This window comes from Talpa europaea (genome assembly GCF_964194135.1).
Source record: "Talpa europaea genome assembly, chromosome: 2".
Taxonomy (NCBI): Eukaryota; Metazoa; Chordata; class Mammalia; order Eulipotyphla; family Talpidae; genus Talpa; species Talpa europaea.
In genome coordinates this window covers 67781801-67804119 of record NC_140068.1, presented here as the reverse complement: position 1 = coordinate 67804119, position 22319 = coordinate 67781801, and the positions used below count along the sequence as shown (strand labels likewise).

Sequence of the window (22319 nt, the reverse complement as noted above, 5' to 3'; positions counted from 1 at the left end):
TGAATTCACTGAAGTGTTTCTTAGCTTTAAAGTCACATTAAACTATGAACCAGAAACATTATATCTTAGGATTTGTCTTCCACAGATTTATGGTGGAAAGCCCCATTTCTTTCTCTGTCTGGGGTCAAAGAAGATGTTGTGTAATGAAAGCATATTTAAAAACTTGATAAAGAGGTAAAAATTTTTAGCTAAAAAAGTGATATACTGCAGTTTACCACTGTATATTAATGAGTGGCTCAAAACTGCCAAATATATGTAAGCAGCAATTATCAAGTCAGCGTATGTATAGGGAAAAAAATCCACTTTTTCCCCACAGAGTATTTCTGGATCTAATTGGATTTGCAATTACACACTACTCCTTTCCTTTAGCGTTTGTCCAGTTATTTGGTAAGCACAGATGTCAGAAGAGTCAGCACATGGTATTATAGAGTGAGTTAAAAAAGTAAAGAAAAGCTTAGTTTTTGCTCATTTCACAATTTAAAAATAGCTTTGACTCTATTTGTAAATCAAATGGTCAGCTCTCTGGCCTGTGCCAAGTGTGAAGTCTCAAAACAAGGTTTCTTTTGAATCGCTTCAGTGGCAGGGGAAGGAGAAAGCAGCTGAGAGATTTTAAGATTGACTTTTTCTGTTTATACACAAAAATGATCAGAGGTTTACAACATTATCCACAATAACTTTTCAGAGCAAAGTCTGTCTTTAGTCCATGATTTAGGAGTGGCATGGGGTGTTTCAAGTGGTGGTGACTAATTCCTAAGTCTGGGCAGACTCTTGCCAAAAGGGAAAAGAAATGTTCACAACAATTTGCAAATACTGTCTATTTAATTCTCAACCTAGCAACAACAGAGAAAGAGATCACTATTCCTCATCTGCACTCCCACCACCCTGCCCCCAATTTTATGTTTTGGAGTAAATTATTTAGTATAAATTATTACTAGAATGTTAGGACTTTCACTTAATAATAAATACCTAGGAACTTTCAAGCTGCCTTTATAAATTTAGAAGGCAGATGCTATAAAAATAGAGTACTTATAATGAACCGTATAAGGAGGACACAGGAGAGCAGTGAGTGGCCCTTAAATTGGATCTCTACAGATCTCCAAGTCGCTCCTGAATCCAGCAAGAATTAGGGGTGGGTGGATGGGTGATCTCTAGTCTCACACTTGGGCTTTCAGGCAGAGCTTCTATTTCTGGCTCTTTGTCTTTCCTGGGTCTTTGTATAGACATAGTCACATATCAGAGCAGTGGAATCCAGACATGTAGTCATGGAATCCAGAATGTAGTCATTCTTCCTCCAGTTTCTTTCTAGTGAGAAAAACCCTGACAGATTTGACCTGATTAAGAGCTACATTAAACAAAAGTTCTATGAAATGGGATTTCCTGCACTTCAGATCTGGTGTAGCTTGTTTGGAACTGCCAAAATGCTGCCCTCCAGTTAATCAACCTACTCGATTTACTTGGAATGTAGACTTGCAGCTGTTTTTTTACTTTCTCCTTATATGGTGTCATGTTGATACAAATAGAGTACCTTCCTTTCCCTCTGTTCCAATGGACCCCCACCCCCCAGTCTATGTAAATTTGCCCTTGGTAGGAGGCAGACTATGTCAGGCCAAGGTGGAAAGGAAGCACATTGTTTCCTCTAGTCACTTGATGGACAAAAGAGTCAACTGGGATGATTTATCCTACAGTGATGAAGGATAAATAATTCTCAGTAGTTGAGCATGCTGGTTTGTTGGATGCTTCTTGTGGGCATCCAATGTGGGACATCATGATGGAACCTATGCTACGCAACCCAGATATAGTCCTTCAGGGACTGATGATTATTGCCAGAATCAATTATTATCATGATAGTTGTGAAATTTTCTAATTCCATGATCCCTTCTACAATTATTAGCTCTTCTCCCTCATTTAGTCATTTATTTAATTATGCAGCAGCATGAACTCAGACTCTTGTTTTATTCAGTAGATTATAATCCATTATTTATTTGAATGTTTCAGGTTGTCTGAATATATATTTATATATTTTAAAAGCATACTATGTAGCATTTCATATATATATATATGCACACATACATATATATATATATAATTTTATTTTTCTTACAGATTTCCCACATTACTCCTGCTCCATTCATGCATAGCCTTCCCCATAATCAACATCACTTAACAGAAAGGAACATTTTTTTTTTTAACAAAGATGAACCTGTACTGACACATCATAATCACCATAGTATGTAGAATATATGTCATTCATTATACATCTGTTCAAACCCATAGGACGTTAGTGAACCCATAGGACCTTGGGGTTCACTACTTGGATTTGAATATATATATAATGACATATATCCACCATTATATTTAATATCATACAGATTGTTTTCACTGCCCTAAAAGTCATCTGTGCATTGCCTATTCATTCCTTCTTGCCATTCTTGCTCACCCACTGGCAACCACTATTTTCTCCACAGTTTTGACTTTTCCAGAATGTCATATAGTAGCAGCCTATAATGTGTAGGTTTTCAGCTTGGCTTTTTTCATTTAGTACTGTGCATTTAAGGTTCCTCCACGTCCTTCCAGCTGTTATCTTTTTAACATTGATTAATAATCCATTTTCTCCATGTACCGTGGTTTATTTATCTACTTGTTCGCCTACTGAAGGACATCTTGTTTCAAAGTTTTGGCAATTTTGAATAAAGCTGCCTTAAATTTTCAACTCCTTTGAGTAAATACCAAGGAGTGTGATTACTGTTAAGAGTGTATGTTCAGACTATGTTTAGTTTTGTGAGAAACTGCCAACTTGTCTTTCAAAGTAGCTCTTCCATTTTTGCATTCCCACCAGCAATGTATGATGATTTCTATTTCTTTACACCCTGGTCAATTTTTGCTCTTTTGAACATTCTAAAGGTGTTATTGGAATCTTATTGTTTTCATTTGCATGTCTCCAAAGACATATGATGTGGAGCATTTTTTCATATACTTATTTATACATTTTCTTTGGTGAGATGTTTGTTACGGTCTTTGGCCCATATTTATTTTGTTTTATTTTTTAAAAGGTTTATTTTATTTAAGCGTACAAGAACTGGGGTGTAGGCCAGAAGTGTGGGGGAGGGAGGTGGGTGAGATGATTCACCAGAGACAGAGTGGGGAGCAAAACAGGCAGAGCTACTGAAATACACTGCTGAGGGGACCAGCAGAGGAGACAGGAGAGGTCTGCTGCACCATGTGGGTTAGCTCCCTGGCTAGGGATTGAACTGATGCTGCAGTGGCTGCTGATAACTTCATAGCTTGATCGTGCTGAGACTTAAACCCTTACATCATCAGGAAGGCTCCTCTTTGGCCCATTTTTAAATCAAGTTGTTTTCTTATTGTTGAGTTGTAAGAGTTCTCTGTGTGCTTTGGATTACTGTCCTTTATCATGTATGTCTTTTGCAAATATTTTCTCTCAGTCTGTGGCCTTTCTTCTTATTTTCATGACCCCATTGATTGCCAGGGTTGATTTGGTTGTTCTGACTGGCAAGATGGCTGTTCCCTTCTTCCCTCACAGCTCCATGTACCTTTCTCCCGAAGCTTCTCCTCTTCACTCTCCTCCTTCTTGTGCTAATGTAAATAGTGTTGCTTTTAATTTCGAGTTCCATTTGTTCATTGTTAGTATATAGTGACTACAATATTTTTAATGGAGAAAATGCTCGCCACATGTGCTGAAGTACCTGCTAAAATCAGAGCAAATTTTACATATGGAGGATATTCTTAATTCCAATGTTTTTCCACATTGAAATGCTTAAATATTTTAGCCCAAATATTTCACAGGGTCAGTCTTTTGGCTTGTAGATTATCATGCCTTCCTTTGACAAATATTTTTATAAGAAAAAACTTGTAAATTTAATTGTATGTGTGGTTCTTTTGAATGTTTTACCAGGTTTAATTGCTGTAATATCCACTGGACTCAATTTCACTTCAGTTCATTATAGAATGCCTGTCCCATTGAGAACTTAATGAATAGAAGTTTTTTTTCCCCCAAGCTGAGATATTCCTGAAACATGATTATGAAATTTCAAAGTTAACTCTTATGCATATTAAACCCATTACATATTAATATTTTGCTCAACAAAAGAAGATTCAGGACAAATGCTAAATTAGGATGCCAGAATAACAGTGAAACCTGGACAACCCTGGTGAGGGTTCACTCTGGTCTAAAAGCTTTTTCTTTTTGGGATTATTTTACATCCTTGTTAATTTTTTCACAAAATTCACCATAGTTCTCCCATGACCAAACCACCTATAGTCCTCCACCAAAGTCTATTATGCTCTTACCAAACCTCTTTCCTCCCTTCCTTTCCTCAGCTCCCTTCCCTCCTGGGTGCTTCCGATCTATAATTAGGTTTCAGGGGTCCATTTCAAAGTTTTCTGATCCTTTGTTTGGTTTCTCTAAAGTCTACATATAAGTGAAACCATCCATATTTATCTTTCTACCGCTAGCTTATTTTACTTAGGATAATCCCTTCCTATTCCATACAAGTTGCCTCAAATGGCATGATTTTCTCTTTTTTGATGGCTGAGTATTATTCCATTGTGTATATATACCACATCTTCTTGATCCATTCATCTATCCCGGGGCATTTAAGTTGTTTCCCTATCTTGGCTACTGTAAATAGTGCTGTTATAAATATAGGAGTGCAGGTTTCCTTTCGAATTAGTGTTGGGCAGGTTCTTAGGAGTGAATTTACTGGGCAATATGATAGATCCATTTTTAGTCTTTTGCCAGATCGCCACACTTCTTTCCATATGAACTGGACCAGTGTACATTCCCACCAACAATGTAAGACAGTTTCTTTTTCTCTACATCCTATTTGTAGAGAACTTGTTTCTGTTTCTTTTTTGTGATACTGGCCATTCTCACAGCTGTGAGGTAATATCACAGGTATGAGGTAATATCTATTGTAGTTTTGATTATTTGCATTTCCCTCACGATAAGTGATGGTGAACACTTTTTAATGTGTCCATTGGCCATCTGCATGTCTTCTTTGGAGAAGTGCCTATTTAGTTCTTCTGACCATTTTTTTTTTAATTTTATTTTTATATTCCCCATACAATTACAACCCCCTTATTTTGACCCCAATTCCTCCTTTCCCCGCCCCCCACCCCCCACAGAGTGTCTCTGGTTCATAGTTGTTTGTTGATTTTGATATTTTCTTTCTTATAGTTTTTCTTTTTCCTTGTCCCTTATTTAAGTTTTCTAGATTCCTGCTATGAGTGACACCATCCGGGTATTTTTCTTTTTCTTTCTGGCCTATTTTGCTGAGCATGATCCCTTCCAGCTCCATCCATGTTGCTGCAAATTGCATGTGTTTATCTTTTTTGAATGCTGAGTAATATTCCATGGTGTATATGTACCACATCTTCTTGATCCAGTCATCTGTTTTTGGGCATTTGGGCTGTTTCCAAAGCTTAGCTACTGTAAATAGTGCTGCTATAAACATAGGGGTTCAGGTGCTCTTTGGAATTGATGTTTCTGTGTCCTTTGGGTAAATACCTAGGAGTGGAATTGCTGGATCATATGGAAGCTCTATGTTTAGTAGGTCCAGAAATCTCCACACAGCTCTCCATAGTGGTTGGACCAGTTTGCACTCCCACCAACAGTGCAGGAGAGTTCCTTTTTCTCCACAACCTCACCAACATTTGTTGTTGCTAGTTTTTTTTAATATGTGCCATTCTCACTGGTGTGAGATGGTATCTCATTGTAGTTTTGATTTGCATTTCCCTGATTGCAAGTGATGTTGAACATTTTTTCATATGCCTGTTGGCCATTTGCATTTCCTCTTCAGAGAAGTTTGTTTTTAGCTCTTCTGCCCATTTTTTGACTGGATTATTTTCTTTGTTTTTGTTGAGTCTCATCAGCTCTTTGTAGATTTTTGTGATCAGTCCTTTATCATTAGTGTTGTGTGCAAAAATGTTCTCCCAGTTGGTGGGGTTTCTCTTTGTTTTGGTTATTGTCTCTTTTGCTGTGCAGAAGCTCTTTAATTTGATGTAGTCCCAGCTATTTATCTTTGCCTTCATTATTACTACTTTGGGTGATGTATCTGTAAAGATGTCTTTGAGGTGCATGTCATGTAGTGTTTCTCCTATATTTCCTTCTATGTATTTTATGGTTTCAGGTCTTATGTCTAGTTCTTTAATCCATTTTGAGTTGGTTTTTGTGCATGGTGTTAGGTGCAGTCAAGCTTCATTCTTTTGCATGTAGTGACCCAGTTTTCCCAGCACCATTTACTGAACAAACTTTCTTTGCTCCAATGCATATTCTTTGCTCCTTTGTCAAAGATTAGTTGACCATAAATCTGTGGGTTTATTTCTGGATTTTCTATTCGATTCCATTGGTCTGTGTGTCTGTTCTTGTTCCAATACCATGCAGTTTTGATGATTGTGGCTTTGTAGTATAGTTTGAACTCTGGGAGTATGATGCCTCCATTCCCTTCTTTTTTTTTCAGGAAAGCTTTGGCTATTCGGGGTTTTTTGTGATTCCATATGAATTTCATCAATAATTGTTCTATTTCTTTGAAGAATGACATTGAAATTTTTATTGGAATAGCATTGAATCTGTATTTTGCTTTTGGTAGGATGGCCATTTTAATAATGTTAATTCTTCCCCAATCCATGAGCTGGGGATGTCTTTCCATTTCTTTGTGTCTTCTTCTATTTCTTTTAACAGTGTTTTATAGTTTTCTTTGTATAGGTCCTTTACCTCTTTTGTTAGATTTGTTCCCAAGTATTTGATTTTTTTTTGTTTCGATAATAAAAGGGATGGTTATTTTGATTTCTTCTTCTTCAGATTTATTGTTTGTGTATAGGAAGGCTACTGACTTTTGCATGTTGATTTGTATCCTGCTACTTTAGTGAACTGATTGATGAGTTGAATTAGTTTTTCTGTGGAGTTTTTGGGGTTCTCTATGTATATTATCATATCATCTGCAAATAGAGATAGTTTGACTTCTTCTTTTCCTATTTGGATTCCTTGTATATCTTTCTCTTGTCTTATTGCTCTGGCTAGGACTTCCAGTATTATATTGAAAAGCAGTGGTGAGAGTGGACATCCTTGTCTTGTTCCAGATTTTAATGGAAATGCTTTCACCTTTTCACCATTGAGAATGATACTGGCTGTTGGCTTGTCATATATGGCCTTTATGATGTTGAGGTATGTTCCTTGTATCCCAAGAATTTCAAGGGCTTTTATCATGAATGGGTGTTGCACTTTGTCAAAAGCTTTATCAGCATCTATGATATTATCATATGGTTTTTATATTTCTTTTTGTTGATGTGTTGGATAATGTTGATTAATTTTCGGATGTTGAACCATCCTTGTGTCCCTGGAATGAATCCTACTTGGTTGTTGTGAATTATCTTATGGATACATTGTTGGATTCTGATAGCTAAAATTTTATTGAGGATTTTTGCATCAGTGTTTATTAGCGAGATTGGTCTGTAGTTTTCTTTTTTTGTGTTGTCCTTGTTCAGTTTTGGTATTAGTGTAATGTTGGCTTCATAGAATGTGTTTGGTATTATCCCTTCCTTCTCAATTTTTTGGAAGAGTTTGTGAAGAATAGGCATTAATTCGTTTCTGAACATTTGGTAGAATTCATTTGTAAATCCATCAGGTCCTGGGCTTTTGTTTTTGGGGAGGTTTTTGATTACCATTTCAATTTCGCTGCTTGTAATTGGTCTGTTTAGGTGTTCTATTTCTTCTTTATCTAGCTTTGGGTGATTGTAGAGTTGTAGGAACTTGTCCATCTCCTCTAGATTGTTGAACTTGTTTCCATTTAACTGTTCATAGTAGTTTCTGATTATTCTTTTGATTTCTGCTGTTTCTGTTGTGATTTCTCCTCTTTCATTTGTGATCCTGTTTATCTGTGCTTTCTCCCTTTTTTCCTTTGTGAGCCTGGCTAGGGGTTTGTCTATTTATTTTTTCGAAGAACCAGCTCTTGGTTTCATTGATCTTTTGGATTGTTTTTTTAGTTTCAATTTCATTTATTTCTGCTTTGGTTTTTATTATTTCTTTTCTTCTACTGGTTTTGGATTTTTTTTGTTGTTCTTTTTCTAGTTCTTTGAGCTTCGAGATTAGGTTGTTTCTTTGAGTTCTTTCTTGTTTGTTGATGTGAGCCTCTATTGCTATATATTTTCCTCTTATTACTGCTTTTGCTGCATCCCATACATTTAGGAAATTGGTGTCCTCCTTGTCATTCAATTCAAAGAATTTTTTAATTTCTTCTTTTATCTCCTCGTTAGTCCAGTGGACTTCCAGTAGTGTGGGTTTCAATCTCCATGAGGTAGGAGAGTTCCTTGCCTTCTTTTTATGGTTTATTTCTAGTTTGATTCCTTCATGGTCAGAAAAGATGGTTGGTATGATTTCAATCTTGGTGTATCTGTTGATGTTTGTCTTGTGCCCCAGTATGTGATCGATCCTGGAGAATGATCCGTGTGTGCTTGAGAAAAATGTGTACTCAGATTTTTTTTGGGTTTAGTGTTCTATAGATGTCTGTTAAGCCCAAACACTCTAGATCCTTATTTAGAGCTTTAGTATCTTTACTTATTTTTTGTCTCGTTGATCTATCCATTGTTGATAGTGGTGTGTTGAAGTCTCCTACTATGTATGTGTTTTCTCTGATGTCTATTTACAAAGATGACAATAGTTGTCTGATATATTTTGGTGCTCCTTCGATTGGTGAGTATATGTTAATGAGTGTTATTTCTTCTTGAAGTATTGTCCCCTTGATCATAATGTAGTTACCGTTGGGGTCTCTTTTTACCTTTTTGAGTTTGAAATCTGTTTTATCTGATATAAGTATCGCTGTTCCTGCTCTCTTTTTTGGTCCATTTGCTTGTAGGATTGTTTTCCACCCTTTAACTTTGAGTCTATTTTTATCTTTTGTAGCAAATGTGTTTCCTGGAGAGAACAAAAGGTTCGGTTTTGTTTCTTAATCCAGCCTGCGACTCTGTATCTTTTTATTGAAGAGTTTAGTCCATTTACATTTAGAGTTAATATTGATCTGTTAGCATTTGTATTTGCCATTGTGTTTGTCTTTCCTTTGATTTTATTTATTTATTCTTTTAATAACTTTTTTTTATGGCCTTCTTTCATTGTTATTCGTCCCTCTGATGTTCTGGCTTTAGCACTCCTTGTACTGTTTTTTGGCGTGGGGGTTTAGTGGTAATGAAATTCCAGAGTTTCTGTTTGTCTGTGAAGGTCCTTATTCTTTCTTCATAGAGGAAGGAAAGCTTTGTAGGATAGAATATTCTTGGTTGGCATCTGTTGTCTTGAAGTCTGTTGACTATGTCCCTCCACTCTCTCCTTGTCCATAGTGTTTCTTTGGAGAAGTCTGATGTCAGTCTGATTGGTTTTCCTTTGTATGTTATCTATTTCTTCTCTCTTGTCAGCTTCATTATTTTTTCCTTGTCTTGGATTCTTGGGAGCTTTACTATTATGCGTCTTGCTGTATTTTTCCTTTCGTCATGGAAGTTTGGTGTTCTTCCTTCTTGTATATCAATTTTCAGCTCCTTCTTATGTTTGGGAAGTTCTGTTCAATTATATCCTTGAATATTTTCTCTGTTCTTAGGTCTCTCTCCTCTCCTTCTGGGATTCCTATAACTCTTATATTTCCTTTCCTCATGGAGTCAGATAGTTCCCGAAGTCTTTCTTCAGTCTTTTTCATTTGTACTTCTCTTTCCTTTTCTGTTTTGGTTCTTTTTATTTCTGTGTCTTCGAGAGTGCTTATTCGTTCTTCCATTTCCTCTAATCTGTTATCACTCCTTTCCCCAGCATTCTTTAGCTCTTCTGTTACTCCTTTGATCTCTTGCATTTCCTTCATTTCCCTCCTTAGGGACTCAATTTCATTCTTCTGAGCATTGTTTTCCTTAATGACTTCCCCATCAGTTTTTTCATCACGGCAATTTTAAATTCTTTTTCTGGAAGGCTCAGAAGTTCTTCCAAGTCACCGTAGTTGCAAGCTGGTGGGTGGTTTTTTTTTTTGGTGGTATGTCTTTTTTCTGAGACGTAGTTTTTCTTTTCCCTGCTGCCTGTCTTCTAATTTGCCTTATGCGTTGGGACACTGTGCCCCTGGTACTGGCTGGCATCTTTTTGGTGTGTTCTTTCAGGAGTTTCAGAAACTGGCAATCCGAACGAGTCAAAAACTGTTATGCCAGAAGTCTAGTGAGGCAGTGGTATTTTGAGTATATTAATGGTCACTGTCACAGAATCTCTCCTTCTTCTGTGTTTAGTTACAAAGGTGCATCTTGAAGTCCCACAGACTTCCCTAGAGGTGGGACAGCTGGACTGCACTCTGGGTTCCAAATCTCTGGAGCCTCCTCTGGGCTCCGACTTCCTGCCAGGTGGGACCGGGTTTGTGGGGGCCTTCAGCTCACCTCTGACTGCGCAGAGAACCTTCTCTCTCTGGCTCAACGGGGAGCCTTCTGCCAGATTCAAGCAGCCTTTATTGAAGAAAGGTCCCTGTTCTAAAATGGCACTTTGGAGACAGGCACTCTCTTCCACACCCGGTCTGCCCCGGCCCTGGGTGCCAGCTCCCCCTCTGGGTTTGGTCTGCTGGCCTCTTCTGACCATTTTTGATTGGATTATCTGTTTGTTTTGTTAAGTTGTATGAGCTCTCTGTAGATCTGTGATATCAGTTGTTTATCTGATGTATGGTGTGCAAGTGTTTTCTCCCATTCTGTAGGGTGTCACTTCATTTTGATTACTGTCACTTGCTGTATAGAAGCTTTTAAGTTTGATATAATCCCAGTTGTTTATATTCTCTTTTTTTTTTTTTCTCCTGGAGATGTTTCTGAAATTTATGTCTTTGAGTGTTTTGCCTACATCTTCTTCTATGTATCTTATGGTTTCAGGTCTTATGTCTAAGTCTTATCCATATTGAGTAGATTTTCATGCGTGGTATGAGAGTAGTCTAGTTTCATTCTTTGGCATATGGCAGTCCAATTTTCCATGCCTGGGTCTTCATCTCTATTATATTCTCTCTGCCCAGAGTCTTGTGTTACCGAGTTCTTTACTTTAATAGAAACATGTGGACCTCAACTCCTTTGTCTTTGCCTCTACTCTGCCTGGAAACTCTTCCCCTCCCTTCCTCACCTGGCTGATTACCCCTTACCCGCAATCTTGGCATTGTTATCTTTGGGTGTCTTCCCCTTTTACCTTTGTTGCAGTTCTTGTTCAGTTATTATTCCTTCACCTTTATAATAAGCTGCTTTTTGTCCAATGTCCTATTAAAGAGATCTGCTCTTTGCTTCTCATGATGACAGCTATTGGATAAACTGATCTCTGTTAGGTGATCAGTGATTTTGATGAGCTCCTTGTGTGTTTCTCAAGACATTTGTATTTTATGAGGCCCATTGGGACACTGGTCTTCACAGTGGGGGTGTAAGATCATTTAAAGTGTGTAGGTAGAAAATACCAATTTTTATTTCTATTATTTCATAAAGCATAACCAGGAAATTGAGATTTTCTAATCAATATTTTCATTTAGAAAGTACATATAAATAATTTTATAAATCTAAGCTGACATTGATGATGTGCACTAAATTTTTTTTTAAAGATTTATTTATTTATTTATACAAGCACTGGGTACAGTCAGAAGCGTGGGAGGGTGAGAGAATTCACCAGAGCCAAAACGGGGAGCAGAACAGGCAGACTGATGAAGTACACTGCTAAGTGGAGCAGTGGGCGGCAGGAGAGGTTTGTGCGCCATGTGGGACCCTCGCCTGGTGGCCGTGGATCAAACCGGCGCTGCAGAGGCTGCGAGCTGCTTCACAATCCAGTGCTCAACCGTTGTGCCACCGGGGAGGCCCTGTACTATATATTTTTATTGCATGCTCCATTATAACAATTTGAAGGGCACTGCTCCAGAGGTGTGCTGATATCTCCAGTGAGTAACTCATCAGGCTTCCTGGCACTGTAGTGATTTGCTTCATCTAGTGTTTCCTATGTGCTAGGCACTGTGCTGTAGACGTAATAGGCCTTAGCATACTTATTCCTCACAACTATAGTATGAGGTTGGTATGATTATTAACACTCTCACTTTATAAATTGAGCCTGGAGAGTCAGCTAACTTGTTCAAGGATGGTGCTGCTATGTGGCTGATTCAGGATAGAATATGGTCTGATTCCTGAGGCCACTTGCTTAATCCTGTTCTGTGCTGTGCTCTGGTGCCTGGCTCTTCCCATGGGATAGATCCTTTGTGACCTTCTGTAGGAGAGGGACCATGTCTTTCCTGTTAATTATGTCCTTAATGCATATCTTAAATAAGAGATGGAATTGGCAGTCTACCATCACCTTTGAATTTGTGTCACTTAAAAGGGAATTTTGGATAAGTATTCCCTGTTTTTTTTTTACTTGAAAAAAATTTCCCCTGTAAATAAATGGAACCGATGAGAAATTAGCATGAGTGAAACTAGCAGCCCCATGTTTAAAAACTTTATATGAAAAGAGTACATCATTCTAACCCTAATGAGTCAGTTATGAGTCCCAGCTCACCCCTGACATGACTAATGCCTTTCTTTTCTTCCTTTATCATGAAGGTATGAGAACATAAGGAATAAACCTTACATTAAAACATGTATAGCCTTAGAATAGCAACGAACACAGCAACAAGTTAGTGGCAACAAAAATGATAATGGAAAAAGAAGTAGAAGTTAAAATTTTTTGGGGGGTGACTCATCCACTGACAACCTTTTAAGTCAGACCCAGCTTTCCTTAATTCTTTGGCACAAGACTATGCAATAATCTCTCAGGTTTTTCTGGGCATGAATAAAATTATTTTGGTCTGACATTCATAAGGTTAACATAAACTTAATATAACATAAACAATCTTTAGTTTTTGATTCTGTGCGTTTGTGCTTCCTCCTCCATCTAAAGAGTGTCAGGAGTTGCTTGCCAGTACTGTATTATATTATATTAAAATTATGATTCTTGTGGGGTTGAAAAAAAATCAAATTATGATTCTGTTTTCTTTCCTGCTTTCATTTTAGGTTCCTTCAAGACACTGACTCTTCCATCAGTAAGTACCTGTTTAAAAATTTTGGCTTCAGAAATATATAGCACATAAGTGAATTAAATAAATTAATCTTTTATTGGCTTTCATCAACTCATATTCCTTGTGAGTTTGCCTTGAGTTCCACTTCAGGATTATCTAAGAATAATATTCCTTCAAGAAGATTGACTGTTAGGTCTTCAAATTCACAGCCGAGATTTTCCTCCTGTAAAATAGAGAACTCTCAGTGAGGAAAACTGGCCTGGACTATTAGCACAGTAACTTGGGCTGTTTTGACCCTGTTTCTGCATTCATGGGCCTTACAGACTCTGTAATTAACACTGTCCCTCAGTTTCCTCCTCTTGGAAAAGGGTAGTGCCATGCTGAGTCTTGGTGGAGCCTGAAACAGAAACAAAAAGAAACATCAGTGATGCTGATTCTGTCTTGGTTTAAAATTTTGATTTTTTTGTTCATAATTTAATATTTGCATTACTTTTGATATTTAAAATATTAAAAATACTGTTTGTACTCCCTGTCATTTTGTAGCGGGGGCAAGTGCTTTACTCAACTCACTCTAGTTCCTGGCTTGGAAAAGGGGATAAAGATACTGTCTCTATTTCAGAGGGGATACCTTGGAGGCGAAATGAGATGTGAAAGTGCTTTAAAATTGCTGTTATTATTTTATTGAGTGACTCATAAAATCTGATGACTAAATGTTATTTGTGTGATGAACTAATCCTACTTCTCATAGCTTTGATCTGGAAGTTTGTCCTTTTATTATTTAATGTTTTGTTTCTGGGCTTCATGTGTTTAATGTGCACCGTAATAGACCTCAACATTCATTTATTTCTGAGAATAGATGACTTAATGACTTTGACTCTGATACATTACATAATTTGTATAGGATTAGCATTACCTGGTGAGCCATTAACTTTTGAAGGTTATTTGTGAAGAAAGCAAGCACATTCACCTTGGAGCCTTCCTAGAGAATTGCTCCAAATAGTGCTTTATAAAAATTGCTTATATTCCATAGCTATTATATTTTTTACCTACTAAGAAATATTCTGCTTTTTCTATTGTTAAGCAGAAAGGTTGAGGGAAAAGAGGTATAGCAGGTGGAAGTGGGGGGAAGGCCCCAATCTAAGTGATAATAAAATATTAGATTGCATAAATAAAACCTAAAACGTTAGATGCAGGTTAGTGCCTGTGTGTTTATATCTTTGTTGAAAGAATATTCCATTGATAAGACTGAAATAAATTCTGTATAATGTACTTGACCTATTGAAGAATGGGAAGGGATTTAATCTTAGCTTTAACCACAATAGATGAAGTCTGCAGTTACACAGGCCAGAAGTATACAAAGGCTGAAAGGAGAAGGCATTTAGGCATGTTAATTGCAACAATGGCAGTGTAAACTACTCAGTTGAGCTATCACTAGGTAGAAATTTGGCCGCAATAATTTTCTGAAGTCTTTACTATATGAAACGCTAATGTCTTTTTAAATATTATACTATTGTATTAGATATAGCAATTATTTATTGAAAACTTTACTAAAGAAAAGTATATCCCTTTTTAAGAAAACAGAATTTTAAAGACTTAGTCATAAAGTGGGAAACTTTGATGATGCTTGGCACAAATAGAAGGTTCTGCATTTTTATGAGTTTTCAATTAAAATAGACACAACTTTCAAAGTACATTTACATTCTTATTTTTTTAAGGCCCTCATGAATTTTTTCTTCAAAATATGAATTTTCTAGGATTGCATTAAAATAAATGTGTTTTTAATAGCTGATTAGCTCATTGTTTCTAAAATCAGTCTTGTAAAGGATGTTAATTAAAAACATAATTTGATTCTTAGTATAAAGATTATGTTTTATACAAAATGTGCTAGAAAATATTTATTTTGTTCTCTTTGTAAATATATCCAATTTAAAAGGGAGGGTTTTTTTTTTTTTACATAAATACAATTTCTTATTTTATTTTTTAAAAATTTTATTTAGGGGCCTCCCCGGTGGCGCAGCAGTTGAGCGCTGGGTTGCGAAGCTGCCCACAGCCTCTGCAGTGCCAGTTTGATCCCCGACTGCCGGGCGAGGGTCCCACATGGCGCGCAGACCTCTCCTGTCGCCCACTACTCCCCTCAGCAGTGTACTTCGTCAGTCTGCCTGCTCTGCTGTCCCCTCTGGCTCTGGTGAATTCTCTCACCCTCCTGCACTTCTGACTATACCCAGTGCTTGTATAAATAAATAAATAAATCTTTAAAGAAAAAATAAATAAAATTCTATTTATTTTTATTAAAGTAAAGTTGGCTTACATTATTCTTGGCATTTTGGAAGTATAAGGTCCTCCCTTCTCCCTCAGGCATTGCTACCTTAGTGTCCCTACCACCAAAAAATCATCCATAGTCTACCACCATAGTCCATTGTGTTTCCTTGCCTCTTTGTTCTTCCCCCCTCCCCCTCTAGATACCTCAGTTCTGTAGTCAGCTTTCAAAGATTAGTTTTTAAGCTTGTCTTTATTTAACCCTTACTTTGGTGTCTCTATATTCTACATATTAGTGGCACTATCCATTATTTATCTTTCTCCTTCTCACTTATTTCACTTAGCATTATCCCATTTGAGCTCCATCTGTGTTGCCACAAATGACATAAGTTTATCTCTTTTGATCACTGCATAATATTCCATTGTGTATATATATCATATCTTCTTCTTCTACTTGTTTGTTTTGGGCACTTGGGTTGTTTCCACAGCTTAGCTATTGTAAATATTATTACAATAAATATGGGAGTGCAAGTTTCCTTGTGAATTTGTATTTTCGAATTTTTCTGGTAGTTGTCTAGGAGTGGAATTACTGGGTTACATGGCTGATCCATTTTTAATCTTTTGAGCTGCCTCCTTAGTGCTTTCCATAGGGACTGCGCTAGTCTGCAGCCCCACCAACAGTGCATGAGAGTTCCCTATTCTTCACACCATTGTCAACACTTTTTGTTTCTGATCTTTTTTATATATTTTAAAAGTTTGTTTTCACAGTAATCACTAATACAGTTTTTTTTTAAAGATTTATTTATTTATGCATACAAGAACTGGGATACAAGCCAGAGGTGTGGGGCATGAGAGGATTCACCAGAGACAGAATGGGGAACAGACAGGCAGATCGATGGAAATACACTGCTGAGGGGAGCAGTGGGCGAGTCAGGAGAGATCTGCTGCGCCATGTGGGTAGCTCCCTGGCTAAGGATCCGAACTCATGCTGCAGAGGCTGCGGATAGCTTCATAGTCTGCGTCTTAACCCCTTGTGCCACCAGGGAAGCCCCTTTTTCAATCTTCTTAAGAAAACCTTTTATTTATTTATTTTTTAAAGATTTATTTATTTATACAAGAACCTGTGTACAGGCCAGATGTGTGGGAGGGTGAGAGGATTCACCAGAGACAGAGTGGGGAACAGAACAGGCAGACTGACTGAAATACACTGCTGAGGGGAGCAGTGGGTGAGACAGGAGAGGGCTGCCATGCTATGTGGGTTGCTCCACGGCTGGCGGGGATTGAACAGGCACCGCAGAGGCTGCGGATAGCTTCTTAGCACAGCCCTTAACCACCTGTGCCACCAGGGAAGCCTCAAGAAAACTTTTTAAAGAAAGTGAGATGACTTCAGACAGTCCAGGCTAGAATAAGAAATCCATTTATTGTCCACCAGCAAGTGGTGGGCAACAGTATCACTTGAGAGAATAGAATATAAGAATGCAAGTGTGATCCCAGTAGGGCACACATCCTTGGTTCATGTTGACTCACAAGCACCTAGAACACCTGGAGTTAGTTCAATAAATAAATATTTATTTATTGAAGAAAAGCAAAAATCAGTACTCAGGTGATTTGAAGTTGATGTTATTGTTTTTCCTAACCTTTTATTAAATTTGAAAATATATAAAAATTTAAAAATACACAATGTAAAAAATTTCAAATATATGAAAAAACTTCAAAGAATTTCATAGTGAACACTCCTATACCCAGCACTTGATATCTACTATTGACATTTTATGATACTTGCTTTACTATAATCTATCCATGTACCCAGCTCTCTGTCCATCCCCTAACCCATCCTATTTTTAAAATACATGTCCAAGTAAATTGCAGACAATACTTTTCTCCCTAAATATTTCCTGTTTCCTGCAGACCATTTTGTTGGAGGTTTGTTACATTTCCTTCATATTCTTATTCACATTGCTAACTTTGTGTGGGCTATTACTGGAAAATCCCCTCTCAGCTTTCTGTGGACAAACCTTATTTGCAAAAGGAGTGAGAATATAATTTCAGAACCTTAGCTTTATTAATATGAAAGTCAACTAAAAGCTGTGCAAGTTATATATTGCTGTGTAATCTGTTATCCCAGAACTTTGGCATTAAGCAATATATTTTTATTATTTCCAGTTTTCAGTGGGTTAGGAATTTAGGATGCACATCGTTGGGTGGTAAGGTTTGGGGTCTTAGGAGGCTGCAATCAGGATGCCCACCAGAGCTGCAGTCCTCTGAAGGCTTCATTAGGGCTGGGCATTCACTGTGGGGCAGTTCCTTTACCCTGGACATACTTCCTGAACTCCAGTTTCCTTGTTTGTAAAATGGGCTTAATATGAACTCTCACCTTATGAGCTGTTTTAAGGTAAAATCACAGTTCATGCAAACTGCTGAGTGTAGTTTTCAGTCTGTTAATGCTAGAAGGTAGGAATTCTATTAGTAATAGAAGTACCAGTGCCTTCACCCTTACCAGGGCTTCGACGTGATGAGAAGACACAGGAAAAGAGTGTTATAGAGAGGAATTTTAGAGAGCATATTAAGAAAACAAATTTGTCCAAAAATGTGTTTTTCACTGATTGACTGCCTCAGGGTGAGGCATGGAAAAGAATTTTGAAGGATATTAGATATGTTGACCCACAGGGACTGTTAGTGAGAAAGAATTTGAACTTGCGATAGGAGAGGACAAGCTGACGGCTGCTGAGAGAGCGTGTCTGTATCCCAGGAACCCGTGATTTAATTGGAGAATACACTATAGGATGTTAAAAGAGAGAACACAGATTGTTTTACTTTGGTGCCTGGGAGTGGCCAGTTTTTCAACACTGCAATTACTGTTGACAATGCTTTTAAAAAAGTTTCCCATTCTAACTTTTTTTTTTTTTTAAATAAGTTGTGATACTTATCTTTTTTTTTTTTTTTAATAGAGGCAAGTTTTATTTATTTATTTGTTTGCTTGCTTGTTTGTTTTGTTTATACATGCACTGGGTACAGTCAGAAGCGCGGGAGGGTGAGAGAATTCACCAGAGTCAGAGCAGGGAGCAGAGCAGGCAGAAGGACCGAAGTACACTGCTGAGGGAAGCAGCGGGCGGCAGGAGAGGTCTGCGCGCCATGTGGGACCCTCCTCCGGTGGCCGGGGAGCAGCCGGGGATCGAACCGGCCCTGCAGAGGCTGCGGGCAGCTTCGCAACCCAGTGCTCAACCGCTGCGCCACCAGGGAGGCCCCCATTCTAACTTATAAATAAAACATTTTTGAGGTAAAATATGAGACTTTGATATGAGACTGATCTCTCTCTTTTTCCAGATACCTTTGAACAGTTCAAATGAGATGTATGAGCTACGTGTCACTGGACGTACTGAGGATGGGATTTTATTCTCTAATAGTACTCTCTTAACATTTGAGACCAAGAGAATATCTGTTTTTATTCAAACAGACAAGTCCCTGTACAAGCCAAAGCAAGAAGTGAAATTTCGTATTGTTACACTCTTCTCAGATTTTAAGCCTTACAAAACCTCTTTAAATATTCTGATTAAGGTAAGTGCCAGACATAAATGAAATATGAACTTCTCACTAAAAAAGTGGGACTACGAAGCCCTGACTCAGAGGAAGTTGTACTACTTACACAGCACAACCTGCGGGCTAAGGTGGAGAAGTGTATCTGAGAACTGGGAGGAGGCCTCATACCTGGGGACCTAGCTTGCCCAGCTAAATGTGACTATAGGATGTTGTTAAAATATTGAACACAGCTGATTCAGGGATGTTAGGTGTTTTTTTATTTTTTTGTTTTAATTATTGGGTATTATTCATTTTGCCTGTCCAATAACAGAACTCAGGAAGGAAAGGTGCTTCAGAGGCTTTTCAGTGGTAGAAAAACATGCCTGACTACTCTCATTCTGGCCTCATCCTGCTAGTTCCCCAGTCCCTTAAAACTGGGGAAATAAGTGCCTCCAGTACTGTATGGTAACTAGCCCTGACTCTTTTTCAATTGAGGAAGTTATTGTTCCTGGTACGGGCTTGGTGTGGGAACAGGTATTGGTGACTTAGGGGTATATACACTGAGGTTATGCTGTCACTCTGACCTGGAGCAGCAGGGCAAACCCAGATGATCTCATTCACTCCGGATCCTCTAGATGCTCCAGATTCAAAGTCAGACTTTGTTTGTGGGGCCTTGGCTCCACTGGAAGAAATGTATACACTCTCACAAGGTAAGAAATACATCAGTAAAAAAATGAAAAATGATGTAAAAATATATATTAATATATATTATTAAACTATATATAAATTAAATATATAAAATAAAAAATAAATATAAATATATAAAATAAATATATAAAATTATATATATTAAAATGTATATATAAATTAATTTTTAAAAAGAAAAAATGACAGTGGAGAATGACCATTTCTTTCCCTGTAATTTAAATAACACTGGGGATTATTGTTACGATTTTTTATTTTTGTCAGAAAAACAGAATAAAAATGGTATTTCATTGTTTTTGTTTTCACTCCCTTAATTATTAGACAGCATATATTTATTAGCTTTTTGTATTTCTAACTTTATGTTGGAGCCTTCCCTGCATCCGGCTGTGGCATGTGCCACAGAGCCAGCTGTGATTACAGCGCCCATCCTCTGAGTTTGTCAAGGATGGTTGACCTGCTTATTCTTGACTTATTTTTCATCTTTGGTTTTAACCATTAATGCTTTGCTTACTGTTGTCGTTTTTGGAGTTATTGGGTTTGGAGTGCGGGGGTCCTTGGGTTCACTCTGGGAAAGGTTTCACCTAGAGCTCCCGTTTCAGCGACATGTGGCAAGTTTCCCAGGCGAGTTTCGCCACGAGACAGAGATGTTAGTTATATTTAAAGAACAGGTTTATTTGGTGAAGGGACAGAAGAGTAAAAGGCACTTGCATAGACACAAGCGGGCAGGAAGAACTGCCCTGAAAGGGACAGGTTTGCTAAGAGAGGCCTGCATGGTTGCAGGCGGGCAGCCTTGAGAAGAGCTGCCTCTACTGAGGGAGGTCAGTGAAGAGAAGTCCTGGCAAGTACAGGTCACGGGCAGGGAGGAAGCTGCTGCCCTGTAGAGGGAGAGATTTGGTGAAAAGAGGCACCTGCATAGGCACAGGTGGGCAGATGGAGTGCTGCTCTGAGCCTGTGCAGAGACTGCACATCTGATACAGTCTTTTTCTGTTTGGGAGGGGCTCACTCCTTGTGAGTCATCAGTTGGTTGCTAAGGTTGGATAACTGTGTAGAATTTGAAAGGGACCTGAGATTCTACAATGGGCTCAATCTCCGTATCTTTACCTTTGGATGGACCCTCCCCTTGCCCTCAGATACCTGCTTGGATGTTCTGTTTTGTAATCTAGGCGTCTGTGCCTAAGGATCATAGTCTGCATGTAAGGATACTAGTTTCCGCAACTGTGTCATCTTTGCATAAGGATCTTAGTTTCCATAACTGTGTTGTTTGCATGCTTAAGGATCTTGGTTTCCAAAGCTGTGTCAACGGCTATGCTAATCTCTTCTACCCCCACCTCCTTGTGTGAGTCAGATTTCTGGTCTTGTGGCACCTCCTTTTCAGTTTTTTTTTTCTATTCTTGTCCTCCATCACTTACTAGACTACTTCCATCTCATTTCTCAACATTGTACTTACCTATGATTTTTATATTCCTCCCCACTTGGGGAGATAGGTTTCTTCTGACTTCTAATAACTGGGCCAACCCACCATATCTAGTCAAAGGATAGAGAATAAAAATAATAGAAATTTTTTTCTCCCTGCTCTTAGGAGCTCATAGTCTACTTAGGAACAAAGAAACAAACAAAACCCACCAGTTCCCCCATATGCACCCCTCCGCCATAACCAATTATAACAGGGTGGTCCCCAGGAAAGGGGGAGGTTCCGGGTTTCCTGCTCCACCCAAAGGAGGGTGAAGATGAGCTAAGAGAGAAGAAGCTACAGAAGGGACTGAGGAAGAAAGGAAGCAGGATGGAGAGCCAGAAGGAGACCTGGAGGAGGCACGTGAAGAAATTGCGCTTGCCTTTTGGTCGTGGACTGGGTGAAACAGATGTGGGTGAGAGATGCGTGGGGAGCTGTTAATGGCAGTTTTTATCTTCATTTTGATTTTGCTCCTTTCCTTCCAGACTTGTCCGGTTGTTTCTGGTCTTTTCTGTGTTCCCCACTGAAAGATGCTTTAGACTTGTGGCAGGCCTTTGGGCCTTGCTCTGGGCCAATCCCATTTGGGTGGACTTTTACCCATGAGGGGATGGGTAACTTTGGGTGCTTGATTTAGAAACAATATTCTTTGTCTTTCCTGTATTGTTTATTAATTATACTAAAGTTCCTTTCCATTAAAGTCTTATATGTTTTGTGTTGATGCGGTGGATGGCAGAACCTATTTGGAGCAGGCAGGTTTGCCCCTCTCCCTGCCCTGTAACACAATGAGTGCTTTAAATAGTAATGTGTATTTAAGAAGGGTGAACTCCAGAGATACCAGGGAAGTGGTCCTTTCTCCTGTTTGTTAGAAGCCTGTGTGGAAGACTAGACATTAGTGCTTATTCCACTACTTGGGTAAAGAAGGGAGGATATTCTATGCAGCGGGTAGAGGCCTAGATGCTTTTGGGGTGATTTCAAATAAGTCTATTAAGTTTGGAGGACGTTGAGCCTAGAAATGAAATGTAAGTAGCATTAGATTATTAGACCTTGTAAATTATGCAAAGGAGTGTTGACTTTGTTCTGTAAGCAAGTAAAGACTTGTTACCTAAGTGGTCTTATATGAGGATCATAGCCAAAGTTTATTCACTGCTTGTATCAAGCATTTCCACCACTTTGCCTTAGCCTCAGGTTTGTGTGGCAAACAGATCACACTGTTGGCAGTGCGGAAGATGTATTGGAGGAGCAAGACTGAAGGAGGGAGATTAGTTGCAATAGTTAGAAAACAGGATGTGGTGGCTGGGTGTGAAGATGGAAAGGAGACAAATGAGAGAGAGATTAAAGAGTGTTGACAGGACTTAGAAGGTGAGAAGAAT

At 38.3% G+C, this 22319-nt stretch overlaps 1 protein-coding gene across 1 annotated transcript in view; it reads left to right on the top strand.

Moving 5' to 3' along the window:
- Positions 1-22319, top strand: part of CD109 (CD109 molecule) — a gene marked incomplete at both ends in the record, with an annotated part of 123047 nt that overhangs the window by 12931 nt on the left and 87797 nt on the right. The window contains 2 exons of the mRNA XM_084258676.1: positions 13018-13046; positions 18603-18833. Of these exons, the coding sequence (XP_084114802.1) occupies positions 13018-13046; positions 18603-18833 (260 nt within the window). The remainder of the gene's footprint in view (positions 1-13017; positions 13047-18602; positions 18834-22319) is intronic.